Here is a 16,327-nt window from a genome sequence, read left to right as displayed (position 1 = left end):
GTTGCAGATTTAATTGAGGCATTCAGATGTCATTTGGTTGGATGTGAAGGACTCACATTCGAGGGAACATTAAGACCTGTGACGGTGTGCCCAGTACCGATCCAATGGCCCTGTTTTAATTTTTGTGCAGCTCGATTACACTGCACTTTTTAAGTTGGTATTGACAGGGTTAATATTCAGTTATTTTGACAAACAACACTTGTACTAACTGTTTATTAATCCACATTTCGACCTGACAGTACTTCAGTCCCCACTTACCTTCACAATGATATTTCAGCATAACAGAAATTTCCCAATGAATATCAGCATATAACGCAGCATGTCGTTCTCAATGGAGAGAAGTCTTCCGAAGTAAGAGTGATTTCAGGTGTGCCGCAGGGAAGTGTCGTAGGACCATTGCTATTCACAATATACATAAATAACCTTGTGGATGACATTGGAAGTTCACTGAGGCTTTTTGTGGACGATGCTGTGGTATATCGAGAGGTTGTAACATTGGAAAAGTGTACTGAAATGCAGGAGGATCTGCAGCGAATTGACACATGGTGCAGGGAATGGCGATTGAATCTCAATGTAGACAAGTGTAATGTGCTGTGAATACATAGAAAGATAGATCCCTTATCATTTAGCTACAATATAGCAGGTCAGCAACTGGAAGCAGTTAATTCCATAAATTATCTGGGAGTACGCATTATGAGTGATTTAAAATGGAATGATCATATAAAGTTGATCATTGGTAAAGCAGATGCCAGACTGAGATTCATTGGAAGAATCCTAAGGAAATGCAATCCGAAAACAAAGGAAGTAGGTTACAGTACGCTTGTTCGCCCACTGCTTGAATACTGCTCAGCAGTGTGGGATCCGTACCAGATAGGGTTGATAGAAAAGATAGAGAAGATCCAACAGAGAGCAGCGCGCTTCGTTACAGGATCATTTAGTAATCGTGGAAGTGTTACGGAGATGATAGATAAACTCCAGTGGAAGACTCTGCAGGAGAGACGCTCAGTAGCTCAGTACGGGCTTTTGTTAAAGTTTCGAGAACATCCCTTCACCGAAGAGTCAAGCAGTATATTGCTTCCTCCAACGTATATCTCGCGAAGAGACCATGATGATAAAATCAGAGAGATTAGAGCCCACACAGAAGCATACCGACAATCCTTCTTTCCACAAACAATACGAGACTGGAATAGAAGGGAGAACCGATAGAGGTACTTAAGGTACCCTCCGCCACACACCGTCAGGTGGCTTGTGGAGTATGAATGTAGATGTAGATGTAGATATCACTAGAGTTTTGATGAAATCCCATAGAAGACAATTATTGTCTCACATCATGCACGTGTGACTGTTAATCTTGAAACACCTGAGCCACTTAAATTTCAAACACATCTTCTTTATCGACTTCTTATTTTGTTATTGCTATCTTTCCTCTGAATTCTATAATTAGTATTTTTTCATAATACTTCCTCCCACCAACATTTATCTCACTTTTAATGTACACAAGTCTTAAAAATAACCCAATTCCCTTCAAGATTTTGCCTACATCCGCTCGTGATGCACCTAGTGGCTTACTCTTTCACACTCAACTCCTAATTATCTCAGATGATTTATATTGTTACTGCTTTAAATATTTTATGTAATGATGTGCCAGTATATGGAGAATTATTTGGCTGAAATTACAAGGCGTGTTTTTTAAGTAAGTATCATTTTGAAATTAAAAAAAGACGTGCTAAGATATCACAAGAATTTTATTTGTACATGAAAGCCTGTACCTTAATCTACACACTGACGCAATTACAGTCTGATTCTTCTTTGTTTACGTTGTGTACTGAGTGTTTAAAATGCCTCCGATAATCATGAGTCCCACCGACTGTGAAGTACGGACTGTTATAAGATTTCTTAGTGCTAAAGTGCTAAAAGCGATCTATATTCATCGTGAGATCTGTGCAGTTTACGGAGAAAACATTATGTGTGATGGAATGGTAAGAAAGTGGGTGAAAGCATTTAAAGATGGCCACACAAATGTGCATGATGAACAACGGAGTGGGCGTCCTTCGGTCGTTAATGAAAGTTGGGTGTAGGAAGTGGACAGTAAGGTGAGAGAAAACAGACGCTTTACGATTTCCTCCTTGCGGGATGACTTTCCTAATGTTTTTTGTAGTGTTTTGCATGGCATTGTGACCGAACACTTGAACTACCAAAAATTGTGCGCACATTCGGTACCGCAAATGTTCACGGATGTGCACAAAACCTAAGGTTTGGACAGTGCATTGACTTTCCTTGAGCGGTACCGCAACGACGGTGATGATTTCTTAAGCCAAATTGTTACGGGTGATGAAACATGGGTGGCCTACGGCATACCAGAATCAAAGCAACAGTCCATGGAAGTTGAGCAAGGGCATCATTTTGCTGCAAGACAATGCCCGTCCGCATGTGGCGAATCAGACCAAAGATCTCATCACATCTTCTCGATGCGAAACTCTAGACCATCCTCCGTACAGCCCCGATCTTGCACCCAGTGACTGCCATCAGTTCCTGCACCTGGGCGGTCAGCGTCTTCAAGATGATGACGAAGTCAAAACAGTGGTGATGCAGTGGTTAACAAGTCAGGCGGCAGACTTCTATGAGGAGGATATTCTAAAACTGGTACAACGTTATGACAAGTGCGTCAATATTGACGGAAATTATGTAGAAAAGTAGCTTAAGGTACAGGCTTTCATGTAAAAATAAAATTATTGAGATATCTTAGTATATCTTTTTTTAATTTCAGAATGGTACTTACTTAAAAGAAGATGCCTCGTACTATCTAGCATGTATCAAAAGTCTTTTTACTGAAGCCCCATACTCAAACAAGTGATCAATGGACTTCTCGTTTAGGTCTGTGGTCTGTGACTTTATTCCAGATTTTGTTTATGTAGGCATTCCTCCTTTCTTTATATTATGGTCGATTTTTCCATTTGCTGTAGTTATATGAGAAGCTATAGTTTCTTGTATAACAAAAGCACACATTTTAATGAACAAATCCAAATGTATTACGATGTTTATCTTTTGTGGTTTTTTATTTTTCTACTAACAGCTTCTACTGTGTCTACAGTTGCGTGGCAGCTGCATCTTTCAGAGACATTTAGCTTGCAAAAGGCATTGTGAAAACAATGGAAAAGACAGTGTTCGTGCAGACAGTGCTCAAGTTACACTGAATGTTTCTGGAAATCAGTTGTGGAAGTAACCTCGTACTGGAAACTTTCCGATGTAGATCATGGAGTGTTGTATGGCCGAGTGAGCAGTGACATACACTTCACACCCTTGCATGGTTGCCCCATACTGCTGAGTGTCTCCATGAAGCTCTGCAGTTACACTGTTGCCATTACACGTAATCATATTTTGTTGTGTTGGAGAATCTTCATATTAGAGTGAATAAACCACTCCATAACCACTGAAAGGCAACCAATAAAATAAGCTGTTCAAAAAATTAATCATTGCAAGGAAACACAGAGTAGATTAGAGCAATAAATGAAGCAGCAGATATCCAAAATTTAAGAGTTGTTAAAAGTAAATAGTAAGAAAAAGTCTATTTTTAATAGTTGCTAAAATGCGCAAGCTGATCTGGATGCGTAGGACAGCATCTTAGCCCAGTGGAGCTAGCACAGAAGGTGAAGAGTCATGGGGAAAGGTTTTAGGGCAGGTGTAGATTGTAGAAGAAAATTGATGTAGTAAAGATTTAGAGAAAAAGAGATTGTAATAGGATACAAAGAACACCAGAATGAAAAAGACCAATCCAAAGTCTGGTGTTTGTACGAAAGCTTTCCGTCCTTTCACTAAATGATGTGTGTAAGTTTGTTTTTGTTAGGCAATTGACTCACAATTTTAGCACTTCTGATGTTTGTCTCACTTGCAGAAAATGTTTGATCTCCTACTACTTTATTTCTTCATTTACTTCTTTATTCAATTTTCAAAGGTCATATCATAGTTAGCTCAATGACTTCCCCATAATATTGTGCCTTCCTTAAGACTGATTGTCAGTTTCTAACCCACATCTTTTGGAGAGTTGCTTCCAATCTTAGTTATGTACATCTGCAACACAGAACATTTAATATTCCTGTAACACTGGAATGTGATCTGGAAGTAAGATCTATCAATTCACTTGATTTACCAGCCTTTTTTGCACAGGTGGAGGTCCCGTACTCCAGAGCACACCATTAGCTCGCCTTAGCCCATCCTCTGAGCTGTCGGCTCAGCAGGCACCGAGAATCCTGACACTGCAGGACATAAGTGGGAAGCCCCTGCAGTCCGCCTTGCTCGCAACAACATCTTCGTCCGGAGGTGTCGGCAAGGACGTGCTGCACTCCAACAGTGAGCGCTCACTCAACAGTCCCGTGATGAGCCAGCTCTCTGGGCAGAGCTCGTCTGCCAGTCGCAAGGTGAGTCTGCAGCTGCGTATGTCTCAGTCACCTGAGCAAAGATTGATGGGCTCGTTAAAGCCATAATGCATTCGAAGGTAACAATTTGACATACAGAAACACTTGCGAAACTTGCAACTCAAGAAAAAGTGACCCAGATTAATTCAGCCTGGTAGAATGCACAGAGCAGTAACAGTGAACTGGTGATAAGTGATTAGGATTGCAGAGAGATGGCTTACACATAGGACCAGCCATCTTCAGAGAAGTGAAAGCTGATACAAGCTTAGTTTGAGAACTGCATCTGTTTCAGAATAGGAATTTATTAGACTACAATTAACATATTTGTAACAGGCATTAATAGCAAATAAGCTACCAACTCGGATTAGCCTGGCCAATGCCAGCAGGGAATTGGTCACAGATAGATATAAACCCTTCGAGCCTGTGGTATGTGAGAAGAGTCATTTAGTTCAGTATAGTTAGATTAAACTGCAGGCGGGCACACAACCACAAAGGTACAGAGAAAATGGCCACTTGCATCCACATCAGTGATTTCACGTGCAGTGCCAACCGCAGGGTCAGGAGAGAGGCCTATGAGTAAGAGCTTTACGTTTTCTGTAGTGTCTTGAGTGTGATTCCACACATTGAAATAATGATTCCCATGTAGTACAAAAACAAAGCACTTTACTTCTAGTGCAAATAGGAGTGGAAGTAATTCACAGTAAAATGTCCATGGGGACTCTGGTTCATATGAATCTGATGGAGACTCAGTACAATCTTCCAGAATTAGGAGCCCCACAACAGCCTCTTAATGAAGTTACAAGCATATGGAGTAGGTTGCCAGACATGTGAGAATGTGAGTGGCTCGAAGGCTTCTTAAGTAATAGAATCCAGTAAGTTGTTCTCAACAGCAGGTGTTCCTCAGAGGCAAGGGTACGATCAGAAACACCCCAGGGCAGTGTGATAGGATCACTGCTATTCTCTGTAAACATAAATGATCTGACAGGCAGGATGAGCAACAATCTGCAGCTGTTTGCTGATGATGCCATGGCATATGGGAAGGTATCATCTTCGAGTGATTGTAGGAGGTTTCAAGGTAATTTAGACAAAATTTCTAGTCGATGTGATGCATGGCAGCTAGCTCTAAATGTAGAAAAATGTAAGTTAATGACAGTGAGTAGAAAAAACTACCCCATAATGTTTGAATACAATATTAGTAATGTGGTGCTTGACACAGCCATGTTGATTAAGTATGTAGATGTAATGCTACAAAGCTATAGCAAATGAAACGAGTATGTAAGGACTGTAGCAGGGAAGGCAAACGGTCAATTTTGGTTTATTCGGAGAATTTTAGGAAACTATTGGTCACTTGTAAAGGAGACCACATATAGAACACCAGTGCAACCCATTCTTGGATACTGTTCAAGTGTTTGGGTTCCTCACCAAGTTGGACTAAAGGAAGACATCGAAGCAATTCAGAGGCAGGCTGCCAGATGTGTTACCAGTAGGTTCAATCAACACACAAATATTACAGAGTTGCTTTGGGAATTCAAATGGGAATTCCTGGAGGGAAAGCATTCTTTTCAAGGAAAGCCGTTGAGAAAATTTAGAGAACCAGCATTTCAAGCTGACTACAGAATGATTCTACTGCCACCAATGTACATTTCATGTAAGGACCACAAAGATAAGACAAGAGAAATTAGGACTCGTATGGAAGCATATAGACAGAAATTTTTCTGTTTACAAATGCAAGAGAAAAGAAAATAACTAGTAGTGGTACAAGATACCCTCTACCACATCGTGGCTTGGGGAGTATGTATGTAGATGTAGATGAAGATGAAGGAGTCCCAAGAAAGTTATAAGTCACTGAGGCTACTAGTTTGTTTATTGAGATGAACAAGACTTGAAAGAGTAAGGATTTACAGGCTCATTAAAGCCACAATGTATGTTTCAAAGGCAACAATTTGACATACAGAAATAATTGTGAAAGTTGCAACTCACAGAGAAAGGGGCCCAAATTATTTCAATCTGGTAGGATGTACAGAACAATTACATTGTACTGGTGATAAGAGATTAGAATTGCAGAGGGATGGGTTACAGATAGGCCCAGCTGTCATCAGAAAGATGAGAGTTGATATGATCTCAGTTTGGAAATTGTGACTGTTTCAAAACAGGAATTCATTAAACTACAAACCTGTTTGTAACAGACACTAATAAAAAATAAGCTGTCATATTAGATTAGCCTGTCTGATGCCAGCAGAGAATTGATCAGAAAGATAAACCCTATCAGTCTGTGGTATGTGAGAAGAGTCATTTAGTTCAGTATAGTTAGATTAAGCTGCATGCAACCACACATTTACAGAGGTGCATACAGAATGGCCACTCGCATGTGCGTCAGTGACTTTGTAATGTAGTGCCGACCACAGGATCAGGAGAGTGGGCTGCTAGTATATGCTATTTAAGTCCAGTGAGATGTTGTATCTGAAGGTGACAGCTTGACACAAGCACAAAATCTAAGATCACCTAGCGTATATTGTCCCAGGAGCACAGTGTCTGTTGAGGCTATGATTGGTAGAGGCATTTCATCTGGTAGTGACTGCTATCTGCTTGTTGTGATGCTACCCTGTGGATCCTCTAGTATGTGCTGCATTTGGAACTCTGGACACAGCATTGTGGCTTCACAGATAGAACTGTTTTGCTAGCAGCCAGGTGGCATCTTAAGCACACTGCCTGGCAGACGGACACCTGCCCCACACTCGGCAGGCATGTGATATGCATGCACTGAGTTCTGAAGGTTATGATGCTGGTGCTGCTCATTTCTATGGAGTACTCTGCAGACTAGCTTGTAAACATTAGCTGAGCAGCGTTTGCACACCAATCATTGTGTTTATTTGCATTCAGCACACACCAAGCAGTCCTATAGAGGAAGGAACTGCTGAGCAGGTAGATCCTACTTACTGCTGTTTTGTATTTACTGTATCTTGTAGCCTGTATGAAGGTGAGGAATGACTCTGTGTGTGTGTGTGTGTGTGTGTGTGTGTGTGTGTGTGTGTGTGTGTGTGTGTGTGTGTTTGGCCATACCGCTATGAATCTGTGTGGCCATCTTAAGTGGTGATGCTATTCACTATTGTGCCCTCACAGAATTTATTGGAAATTTTATTTAGCTCTTTGCCAACCTCGTGAACTGCCTCTTAACTTTTTGACCACAAATCCTCACAAGACAACATACTTCTAAAATTATGTTGACTTCCAACTCTTCTGCATTAGACATTGTTGTTGGCCACCCACAGATTTTATTCGGTTGTATAAAATAAAATAAAAAACTGCTTTCAGTTGCAGGTCATGATATTTATTTCAATGCACGGTGTGTTTTGAATCCTGGGGCAGTGCTTGATCATTCAAATTCTGGTTAATAGTGATCCTGTTAAAACTACATAGGTATATTAGAAAGTGGCACATTGTTTGATACAAGTACCGAAAACCATATTCACATTCAGTTTTAGATACTGAAAAAAATTCATCTTGATAGGTGTTAGGAGTCAATAAATATGGTGTTTGCAAGCGACCTTCACTATGGTAGAGGCCTCTCCAAGGAACATTATGTTTCACTAATGAACAAATTGAATGATACTATTCACATTGAATGTTAACATCTCTTCTGCAAAGACAAATGTTTGCTGACATCATTATAATATCCCATCATGTATTGGAATGTTGCTGCAACAATACTGCATGGCCTTAAACTTTGGAGTGCTTCTACATCCCCATAACGATGTTCACCAGACTTGGCTCCCAACAACCACATTTTGGTTTTGAACTCAAAGAAATGGCTGGGTTGATGGATATTCATATCGAATGAGCAAGTTTAATCTGAGACAGATGCTTCCTTTGCAAGGTTGGAAAAAACTGGATTTACTGATGCTGTTAAAAACTTGGAAAGTTGTAGCACTACATGCATTGATCTTCAAGATGAGTATCTGAGGGGATAGTTTAGGAAAAGGGTGGAAAAAACTGTAAAAGCAACCATTACATAGCTTTTCCATGTCCTCAGACTATTTTCATATCTGAGCTTTGCCAAAGAAAAGCACTTAGGAGAGAATACACAACAATATTGGCCAACCTGTGGCATTATTTTTAATTCCAGAGAACACTTTGACACAGTTACGCTGAACTGATTCTATCATTATAGAATGAATGTGTTAGAACATCTGCTGATGGTGTATTGTAACCTCATACAATTCTAAAAATTGTGGAACCTATACAGATCAATTTCCTGAGAAATAACTACTTCGTTTGTAGTTAATTCCCCAGTTAACTGACGTTATTTGTGGAATGTTATATTCATACAAATCAAATGAGATGTACGATTGAAAGAATACAGTATGCTTCAATGAGGCTTGAAAGACCCTCTGTAGCACACCTTAAATTACTCAGACTACTTCCACATTCAAACAAATTACATTTATTGATTATTTCATGCAATTTTTCATTGACTTTACATTTTTTATTTTATGTGTATTGGCATGATAAAAGCATTGTACATGCTGTAATTTATTTTTCTCATATATGTTGACTCTGCAATACGTATTTGTGATTTTAATTTAAATTAAACTATATATAATTTTTCTTCACCTTTTTTTTTATTTTTTATTTATTTATTTATTTATTTATTTATTTATTTTTTTTTTTTTTTTGATCAAACTTTTTATCTGTTGATGACTTCAACTATCTTAAAAATCTGTGAGTGAGCTGAGCACAAATTCTCAGGGTGCAGAGTTCTGGTTTGTGGAATATTGGCTATGCCAGCTTGTGCTATATCATCCAAGATGTCAAGTTTGTTTTGTTCGCAGATGATACAAAAACTGCAATAAATAGTAAATCAAGTGTAGCCTTAGAGAGGTTGGCTAATAAATCTTCATGGACATTAATAAGTAGTTCCTAGCCAATTCTCTGTCACTAAACCTTGAGAAAACATACTATATGCAGTCAGAATTGTAAAAGGTGTCGTGCCAGTATATGGCTAAAATATGATGACAAGCAGATAGAAGAAGTTGGAGGTGTTAAATTCTTGAGATTACAGCTTGATAATAAATTTAACTAGGGGGGAGCACACCACAGAACTGCTGAAGCGGCTAAACAAATTTCTGTCTGCTAGCTAAAAAAAGGTAGTGTACACTGCTTACTTTCGTTCCCTAATGTCATGTATGGAATTATTTTGTAGGGTAACTCATCAAGCCAAGTTAAAGTTTACCGAGACAAAAAGTGTGCAATACATATGAATTATTTGTGGTTTGAACTCAAGAACATCCTGCAGAGGGCTGTTTAAAGAAATGGGGATGCCAGCTACTGCTTTCCAATATATATTTATTCCTTAATGAAATTTGTCATTAAAAATATTTCTTTTTTCAAACCAACAGCCCAGTTCATGGAATCAATACTAGAAATTAAGAATAAGTTTTACAAAGATTTAAAGTCACAATTATTCAGAAAGGTGTCCACTATTCAGCAATACACGTTTTCAATAACATGTCAACAGTCATAAAAAGTGTAACTAATACTGAAGTTCAGTTTGAGAAGAATCTAAAGAATTTATTGCTGACCAACTCCTTCTACTCCATTGATGAATTTCTTAGCAGAACCAGTTGATGCATGTAAGGTACTAGTAATATCACATAATGTGAATATTGCGTACAATCTGACTTCTGTACAAATTTTGTGCAGTAATGCAACCATTGCAAATAAGTTCTGTAAAATGTTTTTTATTTGATTATGTGTGGCTACAATAGCCTAATAATAATCTTATGCACCTAAGTGTATTGAACGTGTAATATTTCATGACAAGTCTGATATCCTTATAATTGTGCAATTTCGTATGAGATCTGTGGAAGGTAAATTAACATATCCATTCTTATTTTGCAATATTTATTTTGTATTCTTGTTTTCTGACATGTTCCACATCCCAGGGACCTCTTCACTGTGGATCAATTGGGAAGAAAACTACATCTAATCTGACCTACCTGTATTTTGTTTGTATGCAGTATAGGTATGAATCAATCTAGGCCCCTTGCAAAATTCTTTGGCAGTAGTGATGTAAAACGGCATGGATTACAAGCAAGAATGTCTGAAACAAAGCTCTCACAAGTCATCAAAATGTCCAAGATCTCTAGGACAGCTGACTGGTCAAGAGACTAATCTCTTATAACAGTTGCACATCTACAGAGAAGAATTCCATTGTAAAGATGCTAGCCATCACTGGTGGACAAACAGAAAATCAGATCATCAATTATTGTTTATGAGTGATCTGTAAGAGTAAACCCTTGTTACCTTACAGACTTCTTTATGGCCACAGACACCTCTGTGACTTAAAATTTAAAATTTATGTTGAAACATACGCTACGAGGTTTGTCCGTAAAATATGTATGAAAGTTGAATAATGTCTTTATGTCACAAGTTTCAGTCACCGCCAGGTGGGACTACTGCTGTAATCAATCCCATCAATGCTCAATTCGAGTGAGAGCACTCTGCGTGAAGGTGGGAGTGTGCGGCAACTTGTTGACAGTTACCCTTTTTCACCGGCGCTGGCATGGAGCTCTCTCTGATTGAGGAACAGCGCATCAACATCAAGTTTCTTGCAAAGCTAGGCAAGAATGGCCGTGAGATTTTTGAGTGTTTGAAACAGGTTTACGGAGACAATTCTCTGAAGGAACCAACTGTGAATAAGTGGTTAAAAAGGTTCCGGGATGGCCGAGAAGAAGTGAACGATGACGCTCGCCCAGGACGCCCGTCGACATCAAGTTCCGATGCAAATGTTAAATGAATTTAGGCTTGTGTTCTTAAAGACCGTAGATTGACAGTCAGAATGATTGCTGATGAGCTGTCAATCCCCAAAACAATCACTCACGAAATCCTGACACAAAAACTTGAAATGAAGAAATTGTGTGTGAAAATCGTACCGAAGCTCTTGATGCCAGAACAGAAAGCAAAGAGGGTTGAGTGCTGTGAGGATTGGTTGGAAGCAGAGGAACGAGGGGACTTTCTCAACCGAGTCATCACTGGAGACGAGTCCTGGTTTTACGAATTCGATGTGGAGCTCAAATCTCAAAGCAAGGAATGGAAACTAGCAGGAGAACTGAGAACAAAAAAGTCACGAAAATCAAGGTCCAATGTGAAGACAATGTTGATTGTTTTCTTTGATTCTAGGGGCATTGTTCACAAGGAATTCGTCCCTCCCGGCCAGAGAGTGCACGGAAATTTTTACGTCGAAGTTCTGACACGTCTCAGAGCTTGTGTGGCCCGAGTTTGACCGGAGTTGGCAAAAGGGGGCAGGTGGATCCTTCATCACGACAATGCACCCGCTCACACGTCGCTCGTTGTGCGTGAGTTTTTGGCCCGAAGCTCAATCACCGTGACAGACCACCTGCCTTATTCACTCGATTTAGCCCCGTGTGACTTCTTCACGTTCCCGAAATGCAAAATGGTGCTTCGGGGGCAGCACTTGGGAGATGTGGAAGCCATCGAGGCGGAAACGACACGGCAACTGAACATCGCAACTGAAGACTTTCAGCAATGTTATCAACAGTGGAAACGGCGTTGGCAGAAGTGTATCGCATCTCAGGGCGAGTACTTTGAAGGAGACCATATTGTAATACCTGAATAATTGTAAAATAAAGTTATTATTCAACTTTTACGCATATTTTCCGGACAAACCTTGTATATTATTTTTACCTGCAGTCTCCACTATGTTAAATATTGCTGTGACCCCATGCCCGAATTCTGTTTTTTCTCAAATCTTACTATAATTGCCACACTACAGATAAATAAATAAATAACCTTAGCTGTGAAACATAAGGTGCTACGTACAGTCTTAGAGTGCTCAGTGTTGAGGGTATTAGTGTCCTTCGAAACAGAGGGTTGTGTCCACAGGTTTCAGCAGTGGTCGGAGGCAGCGGAGTTGTCGGGACGGGTGCCGGCTCAGTAGGATCTGGGGCAGTCGTGTCTGGCGGAGGTCCCGTGCCGGAGGTTGGGCTCACAGCCGAAGAAATCGAACGCCTCAATTCCCGACCCCGCACCTCCAGCTTGGTGTCAACGTTAGATGCCGTTTCGAGCTCCAGTGAAGCTGCCCGAGGGCCATCGGGACCTGGGGGAGTTGGTGGGGCCACACCTCTTCATCGGTATGTGGGTTTGGTATTTAAAGTAGTGTGGCATGCTTTCTTACCATATGGAAAACAATCTTTCATTTTGTTTAGTTTCAGTTGTAACAATTAGTTTTTCCAATTACATCTGTGTATCCTGGTAAAATGTGGGTAAGTGGCTTACTAGTAGCAATCCTAGTAGAGACGGCATGTAATTGTCGTTTTGTAATCTGTGAACCAGTTTGCCAAACCAGTTACAGGGGCTCTATGTCATCACTTTGCAATATATTATTATTTCATTTCACATTGCACTCATTCATTCATTCATTCATCGTGTTCCATAGCATCCTTCAAGAAGGAAAACTTTCAGGGATTTAGAACAAGTTAAGGTATGCATTAACATGAGACAAAGATGTCATAGAAACTTAAACTGTATACTACATTAACAATAAACTAAAATGTATACTACATTAACAATAAACTATCACTATACTACTCATGACTATAGACCATCTAAATTTAATCAAGTAAATCAGTAAGGAAGCTGATTCTTTGGAGAGAAAAAAAAAACTACTGCCTGCTCAGTTTTATTATACAGCTGCTAATTATCTGCTTAATATTTACTTGATTACAATTGTATTTTTCAAAAGAAAATCTTGTACATGTATAAATACTTTATTGTATTTATAGTATGAGGGGCGTTCAATAAGTAATGCAACACATTATTTTCTTGGCCACTTTCAGTTGAAAAAACGCAGAATTTGTTGTGCAACATCATGTAGCCTTCAAAATGGCATCCGTAATGGAAGCATTCCAAGCAGAGAGCTGCTATTGAGTCTTTTTTGATGGAAACCAGAGCATCACTGATACTCACAGGCACTTGGAGAATGTCTCTGCAGACCTGGCAGCGAATAAAAACACCAGATGTAACTGAAAACTTTAGAGGAAATCCCAGTTCACTAGCATGTAATATATTCCCTAATCATACTGTTGTCATTGGAGGAGACTAATCATCAAACAATCAATTGAGATAAAATTTTGGAACTGGTTGGCAGGACGTAACATCCTGAGAAAAAATACTAAATGCCTTCTGTGGAACCTTCCTTGAACAGGTAGTTAGGAAACCCACTCATGATGGAAATATATTGAATGTAATGGCAACAAATAGACATGACCTTTCTGATGATGCCCATGTTGAAACTGATATCAGTGATGATGCGGAAGCATAGCAACAATGATTATTAAAATACAAAGGACAACTAAGACAAGTAGAAAGGTTTATAAGTTCAACAAACTAGACAAAGAGGCAGTAATATCAGAGGTCAGTGACAACAGAATAGAACAGAACTTAAAACATGTAGCTTTGGACAGAAGCATGTAGAAGAGTTGTGGCCCAAGTTTAGAAGAGTAGTTGACATGCACCAGGTAGATATGTACGTAGTACTACAGTTCATGATGTGAAGTACGCTTTATGGTACTCGCTTACTGTGACGCATTGGCCTACTCGCTTACTGTGGAGCATTGGCCTGCTCGCTTACTGTGGAGCATTGGCCTATTTAAATGTCACACCACTACAAAAATGGTTGACATAGATTTTAGTGTCATTGACAAGCAGTTAAAATCGCTAAAATGGAACACAGCTTCAGGAAACCCCAATCATATTCCTTATAGAATTTATGCGAGTTGGCCCAGCTCTTAACCATATTATACAATGTTTCCAGAATGAGATTTTCACTCTGCAGTGGAGTGTGCGCTGATATGAAACTTCCTGGCAGATTAAAACTGTGTGCCCGACCGAGACTCGAACTCGGGACCTTTGCCTTTCGCGGGCAAGTTCTCTACCATATTATACAATACCTAAATACCTAAACAGAGCCCTGTGGTTGAGAGAAACTACAGATCTCACCCATCTACAAGCAGTGTAGTAGCAATTTTCTGTAAAACTAGCATCCATTACCTGTGACATACAGCTGTTGCAGAACTTTAGAACATAATCTGAGCTCAAACATAATAAAATATCTGAAACAGAATGACCTCCACCGTACCAAACAGCATGTATTTCAAAATCATCGGCTGTGAAAAACTTAGCTAGTGATTTTCTCGCATGACATCGTGGAAGCCATGGATCTAGGCAGTCAGCTATATGCAACATTTCTTGACCTCCAAAAAACATGGGATTCAATACTATACCTATGGTTATTAATGAAACTATGATCATATGAAATATCAGGTGAAATTTGTGACTGAATTGAGGATTTCTTAGTAGGAATGACTCATCATTTTTGTTTGGATGAAGAGTCTTTGCCAGATGTATGAGTAACTTCACGTGTATCCCAGGGAAGTGTACTAGGAGATCCTTGCTGTAAGTATTGTATATTAATGACCTGGCAAACAATTATTAACAGTAGACTTAGTCTGTTTGCAGATGATGCCGTTATCTTTAATGCAGTACTGTCTGAAAAACATTGCACAAATATTTCCTCAGATCTTGATAAGATTTCAGAGCGATAAAAAGATTGTATTCGTGAAATCTTCTCGGGTGATCAGCCGAGTAAAGGCGTCATCTTCTCGCAATGTTTCGAAGGGTTTCGTACCCATCATCTTCAAGCGAAGACGACGCCTTTACTCGGCTGATCACCCGAGAAGATTTCACGAATGGAATACGCCGAGAAAGTCTCAAATCACATTTAAAAAGATTGTAAGTTGCTTTAAATGTTGAGTCATGGTTAGAATCAGTCAACTCATACAGACATCTGGGTGAAAACAATTTGTGGATATATGAAACGGAATGATCACTAAGTCTCAGTTGTTGGTATAGCATGTGGTAAATTGATTCATCAGTAGGATTCAAGAAAATGAAATTCTACCAAGGAGATTTCTAAATATACTCTTGTCGAAGCCAGCCTGAAATATTGACCACATTTGTGGGACCCTTTATAAATAGGACTAACAGGGATATTGAAGCTATAGACGGAAGAGCAGCAGGAGTTGTCACAGTTAGTTTGATCAACAGGAATGTTTCAAAGAAGTACTAAAATATCTTGAGTCATCAACAGAATTTTACACTTTTATCTGGTATATTCCGCTTATTCAGATATTGTGTGTATCTGATGGCCTTAAATTTCTGTTTATGTGAAAGACAGTTAACAAGTATCCTGATCCTAAAATAAAAACCTGAACTGGCAAATTATAGATGTCTACTAATCCATTAAATTCTTCTTAGAAAGTTCCAAGAACCAGTATCAAGTGAGGAATATAGTATTTACAGTGCAAACAGAAGACAGTAAGCAGTCATCACAATGTTAAGTAAATTTTTATGTATTCCTCATTCGAAGTATCACTTGCCTTTAGATAATCATTAATTTTCTCAAACATCTGTGTAAGTCATTTTACTTTAACCATTTTTCTAGTTATTCTCTGATCTTCATACCAATATCATGATTCATCAACAGAATTTTACACTTACTTTTAATCTGATATATTCATGCTCGTCCATGTGTGGTGTGTATCTGGTGGCCTTAAATTTCTGTTTACATGAGAAGAAGTTAATAACTATCATGATCCTAAAATATATTCTTTGCTAGCTATCTTTTTTGAACATTTTAGCTTTTTGACTTACTTATTGACAATATGTATACATTTTAATTGTACTATATAAACACTCGTGTATCTCAGGCATATGAGTGCCAGAAACTCTGATCTTGGATTGGCAATGTGATTTACATTTTAATGATACTTATCTAGTACCAGTGCTGGTTATTAGTGTTACAATACATGCTGCAAGTCCTTTCTCTGAAGTGAGCC

General features: G+C 39.1%; 1 protein-coding gene across 1 annotated transcript in view; it reads left to right on the top strand.

Annotated features, from left to right (window-relative positions):
• Window positions 1-16,327, top strand: part of LOC124619827 (cadherin-related tumor suppressor) — a 300,923-nt gene that overhangs the window by 270,327 nt on the left and 14,269 nt on the right. The window contains exons 26-27 of the mRNA XM_047146436.1: window positions 4,165-4,415; window positions 12,315-12,562. Of these exons, the coding sequence (XP_047002392.1) occupies window positions 4,165-4,415; window positions 12,315-12,562 (499 nt within the window). The remainder of the gene's footprint in view (window positions 1-4,164; window positions 4,416-12,314; window positions 12,563-16,327) is intronic.

The sequence above is a fragment of the Schistocerca americana genome, chromosome 6 (assembly GCF_021461395.2).
Source record: "Schistocerca americana isolate TAMUIC-IGC-003095 chromosome 6, iqSchAmer2.1, whole genome shotgun sequence".
Lineage (NCBI taxonomy): Eukaryota > Metazoa > Arthropoda > Insecta > Orthoptera > Acrididae > Schistocerca > Schistocerca americana.
The sequence above is the reverse complement of the archived record's forward strand: the minus strand, read 5'-3'. Positions and strand labels throughout refer to the sequence as shown.